Source organism: Microcebus murinus, chromosome 13 (assembly GCF_040939455.1).
Source record: "Microcebus murinus isolate Inina chromosome 13, M.murinus_Inina_mat1.0, whole genome shotgun sequence".
In the NCBI taxonomy this organism is placed as follows: Eukaryota; Metazoa; Chordata; class Mammalia; order Primates; family Cheirogaleidae; genus Microcebus; species Microcebus murinus.
Window position 1 is genome coordinate 72855980 of NC_134116.1, and position 18914 is coordinate 72874893.

Genomic DNA, 18914 nt, shown 5'->3' on the forward strand with positions numbered 1-18914 from the left:
CTGGGAAGATTTCACCAAATTTGGAGGGGATGCTTGAGATGATTATATACCATATTCTGTTCAGGGGATTCTGGGTGTATCTCAAAGGGATAGCTGGTCATCCTCTGGAGCATCTGCAACTAAAGTAAACCAAGGTAAACAAAAGGCTCACATGTTTCCTGAAGGAGAGAGACACCTTGTATGTTAACTGATGAAGACTGAATGGTTCCTGCTAGCAAATTCAGAGATCCAAATGTGAACCACAAAATGAACATCACACCTGCTTTGAATTGCAGGCCTTAACTTTTGATTTACAAAGGCCAGCAAGTTTTAAGAATAAATTTTAAAAATTCAATGCCACAGAACCTGTTATCGATGAAAACACATGGGTGTATAAGAAGAAATGCCATTCTAGGCCAGATTGTTACCTTCCTTAGGCTTAGGTAAGGCATGGTACTGGCTCTGAAAGACAGCTCACCAAGACAGTTGCTCTCCATAGTGCTAATCCTAAAGGTTAAGAAGGTACCAAAACATCTGTACATCATTAAACGCCCATGTGTAAAACATTTACCCCAATATTTTCAAACTTCATGAAGTCATAAGTTCCCAAAGCAGACTACTACCTACAGAAGAGAATAATGACAATTACTAGTACTAATAATGATAATTTAGTTACAATTTGTTGAGTCTTTAAAATGTATCCAGACCCGCTCATTAACTTTCAATCTGAAAAGAGCCAGGGAAGGAAGGTGTTCCTATTTCTCAGGGGAAGGTAGTCTCATTTTTCAGATTAGAAAACTGAGGTAAAGTGGGAAGCTATTCCCACTGAGGTAAAGTGGGAAGCTATTCATCCAAGTTGGATTTGCCTGAATCCCTATTTTGTGAAACACCATTACTTTTTATAACGTAGAGTAATACAGACTTCTATTCATTTTTAAACTATTTTCTCAAGCTTTAAGAAGTTACGATATTTCAACCAGGATTTGATGAACAATTCCTCTGGGCTCATTTATACCCAATTCAATGTGTACTTCATGATTTTATGGCCTTAAATAATATGTTTTCTCCATTTTCTAGAATGAGTATTAACTTAAAAAAATTAACTATATATCAAACCCATTAGTTTCTGTTTTGGTTATTTTTTTATGAAATGTTTTCTAGACTTGTGTATTTTTCTCAAGACACAGCAATGTTTGGGGTAAGAAAAGACAATGTTCAATTCAGCAGATGCAGGACCAACATAATAACTGTGGATTGGCAAACATGGCCAAGCCTCAATTATTTGCAAGTGGATTATTCAGTTTATGAATCACCTTTGGCAATTCTCAAGGTTTTCCTTTCCTCTGGACAACATTGAGAGCAGAAGTAAGATGGGATATTTTAGTACACATTCTGAACTTAATTTAAAAAATAATTCTTTTTTTTTTATATTTTATATAGTTCTGCATCATACCTCTCCCTGTTATTATTTGTCTGGTCTTGGGAAATTACTTAACTTTTCCAAGTCCAAGTATCATAAAATATGGATAGTAATACCTATTGATCATACAGGGCTATTGTGAGGATTAAAGAAAATGCCTGAAAAGTTCCTGCTAGCAAATACATACTGCAAGCCTGAATCTCCACCTTATTTTTTATTTAAAGAGACCTATTCATATGTAGTCATTAATTTTAGTTGTACAGTTCTTTGAGTTTTGAAAAGCAGTTATGGTCAGATAGCCATTATTGCAATCAAGATCTGAAATATTTCCATCATCTCCAAAAGTCCCCTGAGGCCTCTTTGCCGTTAGTCTCTGTCCTCAATCTTAGCACCTGACAACCATTGTCTAATTTCCCCCTATGGCCTTGCCTTTTCCAGAATGTGATATAAATGGAATCAAACAGTACATAGCCTTCTGTGTCTTGCTTCTTTCACTTAGCATATGCTTTTGGGATGTTGTTGCATGTATCAGTAGTTTGTTCCTTTTCACTGCTGAATAGTATTCCATTGCATTGATGATTCATAACTTGTTCAGCCATTCACCAGTTATTGGACATGAGTTGCTTTTCTATTTTTAATGATCATGAATGAAGTTGCTATAAATATTTGTATACAAGCCTTTGTGGATATGTGTTTTAATTTTTCTTGGATAAATATCTTGGGGTGAATTGTTGGATGATAAGTATGTGGTAAGTGTGTGCTTAAATTGTAAGAAATTGCTAAACTTTTTCTAAAGTGGTTGTACCTTTTTGAATTCTTACTAGTGGGAGGTTCCAGTTGTTCTCTTTCTTCTCTAGCACATCGTATTGTGGTTTTAACTTGCATTTTCTTAGTGACTAATGATGTTGAACATCTTTTCATGGGTTTACTGGCCATTTGTATATCTTCTTTGGTGAAGGTGCTGTTCATTTTGTCCATTTTAAAAATTGAGTTATTTTCTTATTGTTGAGTTGTGACAGTTCTTGATAGATAAGGATAGAAGTACTTTGTCAGATTTGTGTTTTATAAATATTTTCTCCCAGTCTATGGCTTTCTACTTTATTAATAGTATCTTTTAAAATGCAGACTTTTTATACTGATAATGTTCAATTTATCAACTTTTTCTTTTATAGTTTATGATTTTTATGTCTTAGAAATTTTTGCCTACTTGAAAGTCACAAACATTTTTTCTTATGTTTTCTTCTGGAAGATTTATAGTGTTGGATTTTACATTTAGGTTTATGATCCACTTTGAGTTAATTTTTGTTTACAGTGCAAATTATGGGTTGAAGCTCTTTATTTTGCAGGTGGATATCCAATTGTTCAGCACTATTTATTGGAAAGACTATTTTTTATCCATTGAATTAACTTGGAACCATTGTTGAAAATCAATTGACCATGTATGTGTTAGTCTCTTTTTGGAGTATCTCTTCTGCTCAGTTGGTCTTTATATTCATTCTCCTAGTAATATTACACTGTGTTGATTATTGTAAACTTCTAGTAAGTCCTAAAATCAGGCCATGCTAGTCTTCTAAGTCTATTCTTCTTTTTCAGAATTATGTTGGTTATTCTAGTTCCTTTGATTTTTCCATATAAATTTTAAAATCACCTTGTTGATTTCCACAGAGAAAGGTACAGGGATTTTAATTGGAATTATTATTATTGGGATTATAATTTAATCTATATGGGTCAATATGGGAACAACTGACCTCTTAACAACATTAAGGCTTTTAATCCACAGTGCTTCTCTCCACATATTTGGTTCATCTTTGATTTCTCTAAACATTTTGCGTTTTCTGTATAAAAATATTGCACATATTTTGTCAGCTTTATTGCTAAGTATTTTGTTTTTCATTGCTACTATAAATTGCTGAGTTTCTAATTGGGAATTACTAGAATATAGAAATACATTGATTTAGTACATTAAATATTTATCTTATATCTTATAAACTTCCTAAAATCATTTATTAGTCCTAGTAGGTTTTCTATAGATTCTTTGGAATTTTCTACACTGAATAAAGACACGCTTAGTCCCTCCTTTCCAATCTATATGCCTTTTATTTCTTCTTCTTGGCTCCAGCACTGGGTAGGACTTCCAGTTCCATGTTATTTTAGATCAAGGCAAAACTGAGAGGAATTTATAAAGCAAGAAAGTCTTCTTACAGATGAGAAAGTTCTCATGATGATGAGGGTGTATATAGGAAATCATCTAGGTCTGAACTGAAATAGGACAATTACCCGGAAATTACCTAACAGTTGACTAGTGGTGCAATATATACTTTATAGTAACATAACCTTTTAGATCTCCAGGTCTTCTTGCACAAGCTACTTCCAAAATATTTTTAAATACCCTATCTGGATTTGTTTCCTGAGAAACTGTGCCCTACAACATATTTTATTGAGTGTGTGACATTTGCTTCATAGACTATTATACCCTTGTATATGCTTTTGAGTGGGGTCACAGGTATGTCTTTGGGCTTATAATTACTGACTGATAAATAAATTCTTCCATAATCCTACCAGATCAAGAGAAATGTAAGAAAAATACTCAAATATTTCCTCCTATTGGTAGTTTTTTCAAAAACTACCAATTTTGGGTTTTTTCAAAAACCCAAATCCCAACCCTTCTGTACAGATGATTAACTAATTAATCATTGATTGTACAAGGAGTTTGAGAGAAGAAGCAAGGATACCTTTTATAGACAGTGATAATGATAATGGTAGCTTTTAGCATGTCCTTTTTAGACAAGCAATCCAGTAATTTGGGGAATTTATTGTTAAAGAGAGTGAAGCCATGACCATTTGGAAATGAATAATATTTTGAGAACCTCCCCAGCAAGAGAAGACTCTTGACTATGTAGCCCTGGGCCTGTCCACTGGTTTGGCACTGGTCCTGCTTCCTGGCACTGGCTCACTAATCCTGGCTGCAGCCATTCCAAAAGCCTGTGAGGTCATTAGACACCGGACAGAAACTCCCATTTTTGGGCTTCTTGTGCTGTCCCAAGATATGTGGAAGCCTTAGTATCAAGAGGAGAAGGCAGGGTGTGGTGGGTGGGAGCGTGGGAATGGCAGGGTTCCCTCTGCTACCAAATAGCTGCCTGGGTTTGAGCCTCTGGGCTCCTTCCTCACTGATAGAATATCACAGAGATGATTATATATATATATATATATATTATATATATTTTATATGTGTATACACACACATATAAAATACTTATAATATATATGTAATTTTTCAATTTCTCTCTCTTTCTCTCTTTTTTTTTTTTCGCTTAAGAGTTTGTGATGTACTTTTCCTAATATAATTATTCTGTGAAGTAAGCTAGAAAAGCATTTTGTCCGTTTTGTTGCTGGAAATGCTGAAGGTCAGAGAGGTAAATGTCACGCAGCTAGGAAAAGCGACAGAGGCTGTGGCAAGTAGCAAATCCAGCTCTGCAGACTTCTGGTCCAATGTTCTTTGTACAATCTCTAGGAACAGGCAGCTTGCCAGGCATGTTTCTGTTGGCTGACCGTGTTTTTAAAAGTTTGAAATTGTATGTGCTGAACATTTGCATAGACCCCACTACGCCACGTTGTGTATGATACCCACTGTATACTCATTTCCACAGCTGGCTGCCTGGCTCTTGAGTTGGGATGCAATCACAGAAACGTATGCATGCACATTGCAGATTTCCCTATGTTGCAGTATTTTTATTATTATGTGTATTTGTTCTTCTCTGTTTCATTTCTCAATACTAAACCTGTTAATCTGCATCAAATTAGTTGTAAGTAAAAGCACTGACTTTTCTAAAATAAAACAACCTGACTTAGCAACAGATTATTTTTTTGGTAAGAATTACTCTATTATACAAGAACAGAACACATTGACGCACATTAACCTTTCATCTAACTCTATGTCAATCTAAGTCTGTTCATCCAAAATTTTTTTTTTTTTTTTTTTTTTTTTTTTGAGACAGAGTCTCGCTTTGTTACCCAGGCTAGAGTGAGTGCCGTGGCGTCAGCCTAGCTCACAGCAACCTCAAACTCCTGGGCTCGAGCGATCCTTCTGTCTCAGCCTCCCGAGTAGCTGGGACTACAGGCATGCGCCACCATGCCCGGCTAATTTTTTATATATATATCAGTTGGCCAATTAGTTTCTTTCTATTTATAGTAGAGACGGGGTCTCGCTCTTGCTCAGGCTGGTTTTGAACTCCTGACCTTGAGCAATCCACCCGCCTCGGCCTCCCAGAGAGCTAGGATTACAGGCGTGAGCCACCGCGCCCGGCCTGTTCATCCAAAATTATACTTCTGAAATTCCATTACCTGACTTTGGATGTAGAAACAGACTTTTAGGGACGATGTCCCTTTCCCCATGCTCCATAGTCGCAAAGCAAAGGTATGGCTCTGTGAATAAATGCTCTGTTAGAAGTACATAAAAGGATCATTCATACCTCTGGATTAAGACTGAAAGCTTTTGCTGGTTTTCCCACACAAAGAAAATCAAAAATGATTTCTTTCATAGCAAAATCTAAACGTTCCTGTAGTGAAAACAAGAAAACAAAATAAAACGAATGTGTTAACATACAAATTTGACATAAAATGCTATTTTCATCATATGCATCGAACAGGCAGTGGCTAAGAGAGCAGGGGTACTACTCGGTTTTACGGATCTCAGGGAGCCCTGAAGGAAGACCATGCTCATCTGAACTGAGGTGGGGCTACTTCTGTTTTCACGTGATTGTGCGGGGATGTCTTTATTATATATTAAGATATGTAATTATCCCCTAATGCACAGAATGATGAATGACAAATAAATCAAAAATCAAAGAACCAAACTTGGGGTGTCTGTTTCAAACAGTCCAAACTCTTTCTACTTGTATTGCAAATACTGGTAACTTCATGAAACTCAGTTTAAAATGTATTTTTATAGATATCACTGTGAAATGATCATTTTTCTTTTATTCTCTAACATTAAAAATCCTAGGCTTATATAATAGCAAGCAATTCTGCAGGTGAGATGAATAATCTATGCATAAGACATATTAAGGTTACTTAAATGTGAACATTTAAGCCAGATTCTAATAATTCAAGACTGTGACTACTAAGACATGACAGGTTCATTTTATACAACATATTTGAGAATAATCAAAGCACATCCTCACCCACACTATCACTACATGTAGAAAAGTTACACTAATTCTTCCACCTGCAGGGCAAGTCATGTCCTTTCCCTAAGTACAAATATTCCAGAGGTATTTCACTGAACCAAGCAAACACAGAGATATCCAATATGAAATAGTCCAGGAAGTAATGATGGAAGCTTACATCTTTACGTCAATATCAATCGTACTTCAGCAGTACTGTCATGCCGGTTATTTCTCTTTAACCACACACTATTCCTAGGCACACCAGGCATGCATTTTCATCCCCATTTTATAGACAAAGAAACTGAGAAAAAAGAAGTTCTCTGGCTTGTTTAAGGCTATAGAGCTGGCTCATGGCAGTGGCTGAACTAGAGTAATAGTAACCTTTTCCCGCTCTGCTCTAAATCATGAGGACGTTGAAGATGAAGTAAAACCATTTAATGACAAAGTGTTTTAAAAAGTATTACTCTTGGGTCTAAAAAAGTAAATTACATACTAAACAAATATATACTATTACTGGATCCAGGTTTTAAGTCAATTGATTCACTCAAAGCACTTAGGACAGTTTTTAGCAAAAAGTAAGTGCTTGGTAAATGCTAATATTCCTATGCAGTTCTTCTTTTTCACAGGGTGAAAGTTAGAGCATTGTTATTCACTCCTCAGATTTCACTAACTTGTCTTCTTTTTTTTTTTTTTTTTTTTTTTTAGACAGAGTCTCACTTTGTTGCCCAGGCTAGAGTGAGTGCCGTGGCGTCAGCCTAGCTCACAGCAACCTCAGACTCCTGGGCTCAAGCAATCCTTCTGCCTCAGCCTCCCAAGTAGCTGGGACTACAGGCATGTGCCACCATGCCCGGCTAATTTTTTCTGTATATAGTAGTTGGCCAATTAATTTGTTTCTATTTATAGTAGAGACGGGTTCTCGCTCTTGCTCAGGCTGGTTTTGAACTCCTGACCTTGAGCAATCCACCCGCCTCGGCCTCCCAGAGAGCTAGGATTACAGGCGTGAGCCACCGCGCCCGGCACTGTTTTCTTTTGATTTCCTCTAAACATCAGACCCCCTGCTTCCTCTTGTAGAATCCAGAGTAGAGAATCAGGAAGAAAAGAGGGACGAACAGTCAAGAGACCTTTCTACTAATTATGACTTTGTGACTCAGAGGAGCCACTTGAACTCTGTCTTTGTTTCTCCATCTGTCAGAAGCCGAAAACACTGGATGTACTCCTGGCACAATTTTTTTTTGAAGGACCAGGCTATGTGTGAAAACACTTAGAACTTTTCTGAAAAGTCTAAACATGTAAGGTGTTATTTTAGACTTTTTATCTTTGAGTACTTCCTAAGAAGGAGACTGACTGCTTGAGAGCAGTTAGAGGATCACCACGGCCAGAAACTTCCCATTACCTGGGCAATGAACTGGATGATTTTCACAAAGATGTTCAGAGGCATATCCCTGGGCACCACACCTCGGGACCCTTTGGGGAAAAGTGTTGTGATGATGGTTATAAGTCGGCTGAAAGATAAGGGGGAAAAGAGAAAACAAGCAAGATTGGCTGAGCTCCAGTTCTTTAAGGGAAAATGGCAGATGTTTCATTTATCCAAGTATCAGAGAGAATTCAGAAAAAGAAAACAAACCACCTCACTCCTTTCCATTAGCATAATTACTCTATGAAAAGTTTTTATGGAACACCAAGAGCGGTTGGAAAACTGTAGCTGTTTCCTTTGTTAAAGTGACCAGTGCAACCCTGGAAGTGGAATTTGTTGATTGTTGGAGAGGAAGTAATTTTTGTGATGGGTGCTGAGCCAATGACTAAGGAAAGCCTGAATATATTCCTTAGGACTTAGATCTTTTAGAAACTGTCAGCTGTGAACAGCTTCTAGCAGGGTTAGCATGGGCAGCAATGAAGGAAAACACCCTCCATAGTGGATGGGTGATGTGGTTACCACAAGTCAACTCCTTACCTCTGAGTAGCTGTGTTGCTTTCACATTTAATTCGAATCATGTAAACCCAAAGTAATCTGTAAAGAGATTCCAGTGCAACTCGAGCCATCTTGGGGTCTTTATTCTACAACAAAAACCAAGAAGTAAGATTACAGATAGAATGGTGATATCTAGAGATGATTCTTCTCTGAATGCCTGGAAATAGCAGGCCCTAGGCGGGTGGCAGGCACATTGCATCATCTGGGACTTATAGGGTATTTGTCTCTTGATGCTCATGGATAAATAAACCATGAGGAAGAATCCAAATGGCCATGGCGGTGGGACAGAGTAATTCCTGGGGAAGCCATGTCATTCTTTCCTTTGTCAAGGTGAGTCCTAAAGAGATTGCCTTCTCCCTCCAGCCCTAGGGAATCCCAATCCTATAGCACTAGTCTATTCTTTCCATTGTAGATTATGTCATTCTAAACACTGTTATTCCTTTGATTTCCCAACCTCTCCTTCCCACTCCCATCCCATCTGATTACCCTCCAATACATAATGATACTAATGTGTACTAGGTACTGTGCTAGAACCTGGGATATGGACAGAAAAGATAATCCTTTCCCTTAAGATGTTCACAATCCATGGGGGAGGGGAGACAGACAATAAACAGGCAACTCTAAGACAGGATGAGAAACTGGTAGGGACAGGAGCCAGTGGATGGGAGGAAGGTCAACCTATTGCAAACTTGAGCAATAAGGTAAGGGAAAGTTTCTATGAGAAGATAAGAACTCATATGAACTTTAAATCCATTCATGTACTCATTCATTCATTCAACAAACATTTGAGTGGCTATGCTGGGCCTGCCATGGTGCGTGGTCCTAGAAACTTGGAAAGGTGTAAGCAAATGGTGGGAGGGGGAACATCTACAGCCAGAGGCAACAGCACATGGAAGCTGAGAGCTGGTGGAGAGGGGTCTTGTTTTGGAGCCTGGGACTCATTTGAATGTCAGGGAAGGGCCAGTGTGGGGCCAGGTAAAGGTGCAGTGGCTGGTGAGCCTGGAGAGGAAGGGGCCACATGAGGGACTTCCCATGACGAGACCAGGCTTCTCATGATGGTGACAGGGAGCCACTGAGCTTGGAAAGAGCACGTTGAAAGTCTGGTGCCTGCAGTGTGTGCAACGCAGCAGATTCAGGGAGACCAGCTGTGGGCATCTAGGTCACAATAAGAAACTGGCCAGAGAGGAGGGCATGGGTTTTGTCATCCAGCAGACATCACCCTCATTCCTTGCTTCTGACTCTCACTCCACACTTTCATCCAATAGTGTAGATTTTATCCACAAAATGTCTCTTGAATTTGACATCTGATCCATTCGCACTTTCTCTGCTGCAGTTCAGGCTTGCAGCACTGTCATCTAGGTGGCTGCAGTGACCTCCCAACAGTCTTCCTCAGTCAGTTCCCTCCCCACTGTCCTATCTTATGCCAGAAATCACGGATTGGGTGGTTCCCTGATGCCTGTGGGATCAAGTTACCATTTCTTGGCATGGCATACCTGACCAGTCAATAGCTGGCTCCCATCCTGCTATTCTCCCATGAGCTCCATAAACTCCAGCTAGGCCATGCTCATTCCATTTCCGTGTTAGGAGTGTCCTCCACCCCATGTCCCCATCCCTGAATCTTTCTTTTTCCCCAGGAGAACCCTACTTCTTTTTACAGGGCATTTGGATGTCCTCTCCTTTGTGCAGCTTTCACTGTTACTCCCCGATGTCCTGAATCCCATCCCATGGAAATGAATTCTTCCCTCCTGAGTGTCCCTTGCCCCTCACACATACCTCTAGCACAGCCTTCAGCTCTCTGTATATGGGGTTTTGTTTACACATCCGCTCCTACATAAATAGTGGGTTCTCTAAAAGGAAGGGGCAATATTTATCCCCGGTATCTATCAGAATTCCTGCCATTCTTTAGGGGATCAGTAAATGTTTGCTAACCAGTCTTCCAAGATCAGTCTTAAAGTCTTTTGCCTTTATATCATTTCATTTTCCCTACTCGTTTATTTTGTCATAAACAAAATATTTGTCAAACAGTTCTACCTGTTTTCTTCTTAGTGTAGATAGTTTGGGGACTAACTTTTGTAGAATTCACAATTGCTTAGAAATTATCAGGGATAGAGTTTACCTTTAAACTGTTTATGGAATAAAGATGAGCCACATAAATTCTAAGGGAAAGACTATAGTGAGAAGTTTTTAGGTTTAGGGAAGATAGACTTCTTATGTCTGTAGTCTAAAAACAACTTTTCAGTGTGACAATTTTTCTAAAATCTAAATTTTCATATGCATTTAGGTCTATTTCTGGATTTTTTTTTGTTCTATTAGTTCTGTCTATTCAAGCACCAATACCATATCATTTTATTTTTTTTATTTATTTTTTTTTATTTATTTTATTTATTTTTTTTTGAGACAGAGTCTCACTTGCTGCCCAGGCTAGAGTGAGTGCCGTGGCATCAGCCTAGCTCACAGCAACCTCCAACTCCTGGGCTCAAGCGATCCTCCTGCCTCAGCCTCCCGAGTAGCTGGGACTACAGGCATGCGCCACCATGCCCGGCTAATTTTTTCTATTTTTTTTTCTTTTTCCAGTTTAATATGTGCTGTATAATTTTTTCTATATATATTAGTTGGCCAATTAATTTCTTTCTATTTATAGTAGAGACGAGGTCTCGCTCTTGCTCAGGCTGGTTTCGAACTCCTGACCTTGAGCAATCCGCCCGTCTCGGCCTCCCAGAGAGCTAGGATTACAGGCGTGAGCCACCACGCCCGGCCTAATACCATATCATTTTAATTATTGAAGTTTTATAATGTTCTCCAATATCTACTATTCCTACTTTCTACTGTCCATTGCTCTTTAATCTTTTTTTAGTTTTAGACTTTTCCTAGATATCTTGAATGTTTATTCTTCCAAATAAACTTTATAACTATTTGTTTAGCTCCAGGAAAAAAAATCCTGGCATTTTAGAAGCACCCATTAATATATAAAGGTTTATTTATTTATTTTTGCCTGTTAATATAACAGGTATAATATAATTTGTTCAAATGTTTTGATTACTTAAAGGGACTTGAAACTAGTAAAGTTGCATTTAAAATATTCTGTCATTCAAAAATTCCAGGAACTGTGACTACTCTTCCTCCAATTGCTCTAAATGAGCAAATAACTATGATGTGTTTATATGGTGGTTAAAGGCAGATTCCACACACAGATCTTGTCTGTGAAATGCAGAGGATAATCCTCCTTCCCTCCTAGGAGTGTCAGGAGAGTTAAATGAGTTAACGCACATAGGGTATTTGGCATTGTACCTGCCTGTAGTATTATTATGTATAAGGCACCAGAGATCCAGCAGCAAACAAGGGAAATGTAGTCTCTACCTTTAGGGAGCTTCTATTTTTAGCAGAAATGTCTCCTCATTTGTGAATTTCCCTTTTGAGAATATATAACAGTGTTTTAGATTTGCCTAGTGTATCGTCTGAAATTCTCTGAAATACATTATCTCACACTGCAAAGCATGACGAGGAAGGGCACGTATCATCTCAATTCCTCTGTGGACCTTACCTGAGCTCTCCAGTCTAAATGACTCATAACAGTGACTTCTGTTTTAACTTCAACTTCTTGTAAACATGTTTTGCTGTACCTCCCACCCACCTTTTTTGGTGCATCTTATTGTGACTGGTGTTCTTTTACTCTTAAGAATATATTTGAGATGGTACGTTTTTGCTTCCACAAAGACTGGAGAGCAAAGTGATTGACTTAGGTTTTATTTTGTTTTGCCCATGGATTATGCACTGCTAATTGCTTTTAGCATTTCGAGATGATAGCATGATCATTGCAATTGAGTCCTAAACCAATTCCCTGGCCTCTCTTCCACTGTCTGCATAGTCAAATGATGTTCTTAACATACAAACATGATTGTTTACTTCCCTGCATTTAAAGTCCTTAAGTGGCTTCTAATCATCTACTGGACAATGTCCAAATTTCATAATGTGGCACATGAGGGGCCTTTTGTGACCTAAGTCTCCCCATACCACCTCCCCCGTAGGTGCAGCTCATACTGCAACATCCCCTCTGCAATTCCCTGCATGCCTGGAATGCCTTCCTACTTTTGTTCTACTTGGAAAACTTAGGTCTGTTTAGGTGTCATTCTCTCTTATTCTGTTCCCCTGCTCCTCCTCTCCTTCCCCATCCTCCAGAGAGGCCACCAAGTACCCCTGCTCTCTGTTTCCTAAAATGCTATCCTAGCCCTTTACTCACATGTTTCCTACCAGATTGTGAGCTTCAGGCTTTTGGTTTGTTTAGCTTTGTGTCCTCAATGACTGCCATACAGCAGATTAAATATTAAAAAAAAAGATTAAAAATTAGAAAACAAAAATAGTAAATATTAAAAAACAAAAACAAACTGAGTAGTAGCTGAACAACTTGATGCATAAACAAGATTTCTTTATACAGATCCTATATAAAAGGCAAATCTTGGTATGTAGCTGAAGCTAATCTTCATGATAATATCATGAAGATTAGCTTTACTATCATGATAGTAATAAGTATCTCGCACTTGTATGGCACTTTGGTATTTCAAAAGTGCCTCCACATAATGTGATATCAACTAAAGGATTTTATAATGGAGGGAAGCCTAATGAATTGCCCAGAGTCATGAGGCCAGTAAGTGACAGCTGGGATAGGAACTGATTTCTGCTCTAATAAGTATTGTTCTCTCAGGAATTAGAATGTATGTATTATATCAGGCATTGTTATCAATGCTGTACATATATTAACTCATTAATTATTATAACATTATAGATACTGTTATTGTTCTCATTTTACAGATGAGGAAAATAACCTACCTGAGGCACAGAGAAGTTGAATAACTTGCCCAAGGTCACACAGGTAATAAATGACAGTGCTAGAATCTGAACCTTGGCAATCTGGCCTCAGTGTCTTCAAAGCATTAATTTTCCATTTCAGCTTAATAATATACAAAGGCTGCTCACATATGCTACTGGGGCCTTCTTCCTCACTTGTCTTTGTATTCCCTTGGCAGCTAACATAATAGGTGCTTGATACATATTTTCAGGATATTGGCATTTTTAGTATATGTCTCTAACCACTGAATTCTTTGTCAAAGATCTCCGCTTCAAGATCAAAAGACCAATCTACATCTCCCTTAATTAATTAACAATTTATTTATATATGTATTATGAGTCTGAGGTTCATTGATATAATTGTTCAAGAAACTAGTGGGTTTCAGAGCAAATCTCTGGACTTACTGCATCTCAACTCTGTGCCAGTCACTGACCTCATGGGACATGTCAGCCTGAACAACAACATGCCTCTACGGTCTTTAAAATTTGCTTGTAATTTAGTTAAAATGATTCAGAGTTAATAGTGACAAACATGAACTATTGAACTCACTGATAAGTTGGCTAGTGATAGGATCATTGGTACAGACCAATATTTCCCAAGATCTATCAGCTGACCATTTGTATCAAGTCATCTGCAATGCTTGTGCACACACAGTTTCCTGGGCTGCACCTCAGACATTTTGAACTAGAACCTCTGGAGGTGGGTTTCAAGAAGTTGCATTTAAAACAGGCTTCCCTAGAGATTCCTGTGCATGGTAAGGTAAAGACATTGACATAGATGGATAAAGAATTTTAGTAATCTACTGATCTTGTTATATTCAAATAATTTCTAGTTTTCTTTTCCATTTCAATTAAAGTCATTTAAGTAAATCTATTTCTTTCTGTTATAATTCTTTGCATATCTTTTTGACATTTCTTTTTGACACTTGAATCAATTTACTTTGATTATAATTTACCCCTTTAGCTGTGTATTATCTAAATAACACAGTGCTACAGTTTAGGATAACATCTAAAATTATCAGATCAACAATTTATAGAGATTATTTTCCTCTTGAATGGTTGGATAAGTAAACCATTCATGAAAAATTATACACTTGTCATCTGATCACTAATTTTTAGGCCTAGTTTATGTGTATTATTAGAATTTATAAATTCCACTTTCAATGTGTCTTTATTTTGATAGATCAGAAATACTACTAAGAGCTTTTCTCTTCCTAGCACTCTGGGAGGCTGAGGCAGGAGGATCGCTTGAGCCCAAGAATTTGAGGTTGCAGTGAGCTGTAAAGACACCACTGCATTCTAGCCAGGGTGACAGAGTAAGACTCTGTCTCAAAAAAAAACAACAGGATTTTCTCAAGGTTATGGAATGAGGTTAATAGTAAATCAGAATAAGTACATCTTGAAAATTAGTGCTTCTAATATTATATATATATCTTTTTTGAGACAAGGTCTTGCTCTGTCATGCAGGCTGCAGCCTAGAACTCCTGCCTTAGCCTCCAGAGTAGCTGGGACTAGAGGTGTGTGCCTCCACATCCAGCTAATTTTTTAATTTTTTTTGTAGAAATGAGCTCTTACTATGTTGCCCAGGCTGGTCTTGAACACTTGCCTCAAGCAATCCTCCTGCCTCAGCCTCCCAAGGTGCTGGAATTATAGGCATGAGCTACCATGCCCAGTCTACTATACCATTTAAATTTGGTGTTTATAGAGAGAATAGTAGTCATTTTAAAATAAATGATGCCATACATTTTAATGCAGTTAGGCAATGATTGTGGGATTGTGAAATCCTTAATTATATTACTCAACACCTCCACTTATAAAATAAAAATATCATTAATAATCTTACTATTATTACATGAAAAGTTAAAAAAAAGGGGGGCTCCTTAAACTCATCGTGATTATCACATACAACTATGTAAGTATGGAAGACAAGTTTTATCAACTATATTTATGGCAACTACACTTGCTTTGAGATTCTTACTGGAAATCAAAATACCATGCTTGTACTTCCATTCCCTGCCCTCCTTGAGTGCGTCATTCTCTGTCCTAATATACTATTTGATCTTCTTTAGAGCAGCTATCACTACCTGAAGTTTTTTTCCTCATGTATTTATCTACTTGCTTACCGTCTGTCTCCTCCCCTAAATTATAAGTTCTAAGTGACCAGGGAGTGTTAGTGCCTTACACATCACTTATTCCAAGCACCGGGAACTGTGCCTGGTTGACAACTTGTAAAGAATTATTGACCAGCTGATCAACTGAATACATAAATGTATTCAAGCCCTAGCACAGTGGTGACTGAGACGAAAGGAGAATCCTTTCTAATTCTGTATTTTGGGTACTCCAAGTGTAAAAATAGGCTGTATCATGCATAACCTTCAGATGAAATATTGTTATTTGAGTAAAATTTTTAGAAAAACATAAATAACATCATGAAAGCACAGGGAAAGCTCCATGTTACCTGTGGTGCTGCCATGACACCCATGACAATGTAAATAAAGCCCCTGTCACTCACCTGGCTCCAGTAAATGAGCACGGCTACTGTTGTTACTAATCATATACTAAATTTTTCTCTTAACCTTTGAGGTTTCTTTTTTTGGTTGTGTTTTGTTTTTTATAATCTGGGCTGCACTTGTATATTGTATTCATTTTTTAAAAAGATAAGACATTTAAAAAATTCTCCTGATTACATCCATTTCAAAGGATAATAAACTAATACATAGTTATTATGAACATGATAAGTATTATATTTTAAAAGTACCGTTAAATCAAGTTCTCAAAGCATATTTCCTTTTGTCAGAGTTAGGTGTGGTATGACAAATGTGAAGGGAATGTATCACTTTTTATAGCTCAAAATATTCAGATTCTGCCATAAAACATACAGAAGAAAAAACTATTGGTCACCAAGGACCATGAATTCCTGAAAGATGTGCATATCTTGGTGAGAAGATACTATACATTTCTCATGACTTTACAATGGCATATTGCTAATACATGGGTGACTAAGTTAATGAAGTATAAATATTAAAGAATTCAAGTCTGTGCTCCCCAAGCAACCTGATTCTGACAGACTGACACTGAGGACAAACCAGGGCACTGACATGGAGTGAGCTTTGGATCCGAGGGCTTGTTTACTTTGAAAGCGGGCAGTTTTTCATGCTCACACACACTTCTGTTCTGCTCCTGCCACTCCACCCTCCTGACAGCTCACCTCTGCTGAATACATCAAAGGTGGCTTCCAAAGGTCAGCATGTAAGATTCAGACACTGGGATCATTATTTGGAAGCATCTGGGGGGGGGGCAGTGGAGGTGAGAAGGGAAGGCAGGTTGCAGGAAGGTGTGTGGGGGAAGGGTTGGTTTAGTGGTCCCTTATGAAATGATAAGGTCAGTTCTAAATCCCATAAAATACTGAAACTATTCCAGACAAAGTATACTTCTGAAGCCGTGCTAGTTTTTTTCCTCAGGTGTTTCTACCTTATTAAGGACTCAGGAGGAGGTTTGGAAAGTGTTCTGCATATTAATGACATTTTAAAATGGTCCCATTCAAATCCCTACTGGGTTTAGTTCTAAATATACGTGATACAATTTTATTCCACTTGTAACTCATCAAGGATCTTTTTAATATCTTTTAGCCTTGGGGTAGTGAATTCCAATAGTTTATTACCCATAAAGTAAAATATCATTGCCTTTACTTTGCCTAATAGCTACCTCTTTCATGATTCATGGGGTCTGTGACCTCTACAAATCTCACAGGTATCTCTCTACTCCAAACATTCGCATCCCTCACTGTCTGCAGTGTGCATGTTGAAACTTCATTACATATTCCCCAATGAAATCCTAAGCTCTTCAAGGACAGGGACTCTATTCTACATTTAGTTTTTATAGAGCTGCCTTCCCCCATCCTTCCCACTGCCAGCATCTGCCCTGGCACCTCACACCAACATAAATCCTTGCTGAATTGAACTGAATTCTGGAATGTGGTTCCAGGTTCAGTCTCTCTACAGGATTGACTCTACTTACTCCTTCTGATCTTACTGCCTCTCTCTTTTAGAAATTCTAATGCCTGAAATGTTTGCACAGGGAAATACTGTCAGTGCCCAGACCTGCTTCTCTAGGGGGCTGTTGGTAACCCTCTTGTTAAGTCTAGCTGGTAGGCTCTGACCAGAGCTGTAAACAGTATTCTAACTTTGAAGCAAATAAGTTCCAAAGTAAGATGCTCTGTTATGTTTCAAAAACAACTTTGGACAAAAACATTTTGGCCTTTTTGACTATAGCAATAAATTGTCATGCAAAATATTATTTTAATTCTAACCAAAAATTCATCAGATACATTAAACATAAAATATATAGAAAATGACACTAACAGCATTCTTAAGCATTTCCCTTTTTGTTTTTAAACAAAACGAGCATTTTCTATGTGTATAAAATGTAAAAGAGAAAAACCACACTGAACTGGAACTAATAATTGGATAACTTAAAAGTATAAGAAAAATGACACTTGGCTGCATGTTAAGAGTTGTATGGCAGATGGATAAATTCTCAAATAAAACGACTGAAGGTGGCCCTTACACAACAGTTGATAACCTTGAAAAGTATTTCATTTCTTTTGAGTACTTAAAAGCTTACTTCTCTATCCACTGCTATTATATTTCACTGCCAATTTGAAGAAAATGAATGATTCTAATTAGTGTTTCACAATCATCTTTTAGAGCCAGTTCATAGTTGGTGCTTAAAGCAGTTCTAATGCAGATTATTGTGTAATTGTGTTAATGCAAAATAATATAATTAATCCTAACCACTTCACCAAATTAAAGTGTTGTAGAAAAAATAAAACAAGGCAACATGTGTAGGCACATACAAGATTTTTAACTAATTATATTTTTAAAAATTCCAAAGCAGCAAACATCAAATGTATAAAAGAAATTGAACCACATATTTGGACACAACTGGGAACAAGTATGAAAAATACCTCTTATTTGCACTTATATTAGGAATAGTTTTCATTTTGTTGTCTTTTACCAATAGGCCACTAAAACTTAAAATATGTTTACCACTTTGTATTTATAAAGCCAATTTTAAAGGTAATCATTACAGTTGTTTTAACTGCATGCTCAGCAGTCCCAGGGACCATAACATTACTCCTCAAGTTACCCAGACCCTGTGCCGTCTACCTGCAGAGCTGTGAGTGCGCAGGACTGATGGACTGCCATGCGGCTAGAATACCTCCAAATAATCACAAATGACAGTGACAGGAAACAAATGTTCTCTGTTACTAGGTCAATCCTTCTACAGAATGGAGCTTCCCCCCAACCCCCAAATATTTTCCTAGACTGGAAGGGAGACAGGAAGGATGGAGTAGGTATAGGTGATTTTCTGAAATCAATTCACATGCTTCTATCAGCTGAGTGTTGCCCTTATTTTATTATTAAATCATTTAGATAAAATGTGACAATAGATGCATGCAAAGGAGCATTTAATTCTACCTTTAAAGTGATCCTTGTTAGGAAAGATTTATTTTCCCCCAATCTGAAGTGATTTCTCT

The 18914-nt window shown here is 37.7% G+C and overlaps 1 protein-coding gene across 8 annotated transcripts in view; it reads right to left on the reverse strand.

The window, feature by feature from the left end:
• The window catches only part of FRY (FRY microtubule binding protein), a 407943-nt gene that overhangs the window by 125527 nt on the left and 263502 nt on the right, over positions 1 to 18914 (reverse strand). For all 8 annotated transcript variants that reach the window (XM_076009508.1, XM_076009506.1, XM_076009505.1 and 5 more), the window contains 3 exons: positions 8516 to 8619; positions 7958 to 8066; positions 5869 to 5955 (listed from right to left, as the gene is read on the reverse strand). In XM_076009508.1, coding sequence (XP_075865623.1) covers positions 5869 to 5955; positions 7958 to 8066; positions 8516 to 8619 — 300 coding nt within the window. The remainder of the gene's footprint in view (positions 1 to 5868; positions 5956 to 7957; positions 8067 to 8515; positions 8620 to 18914) is intronic.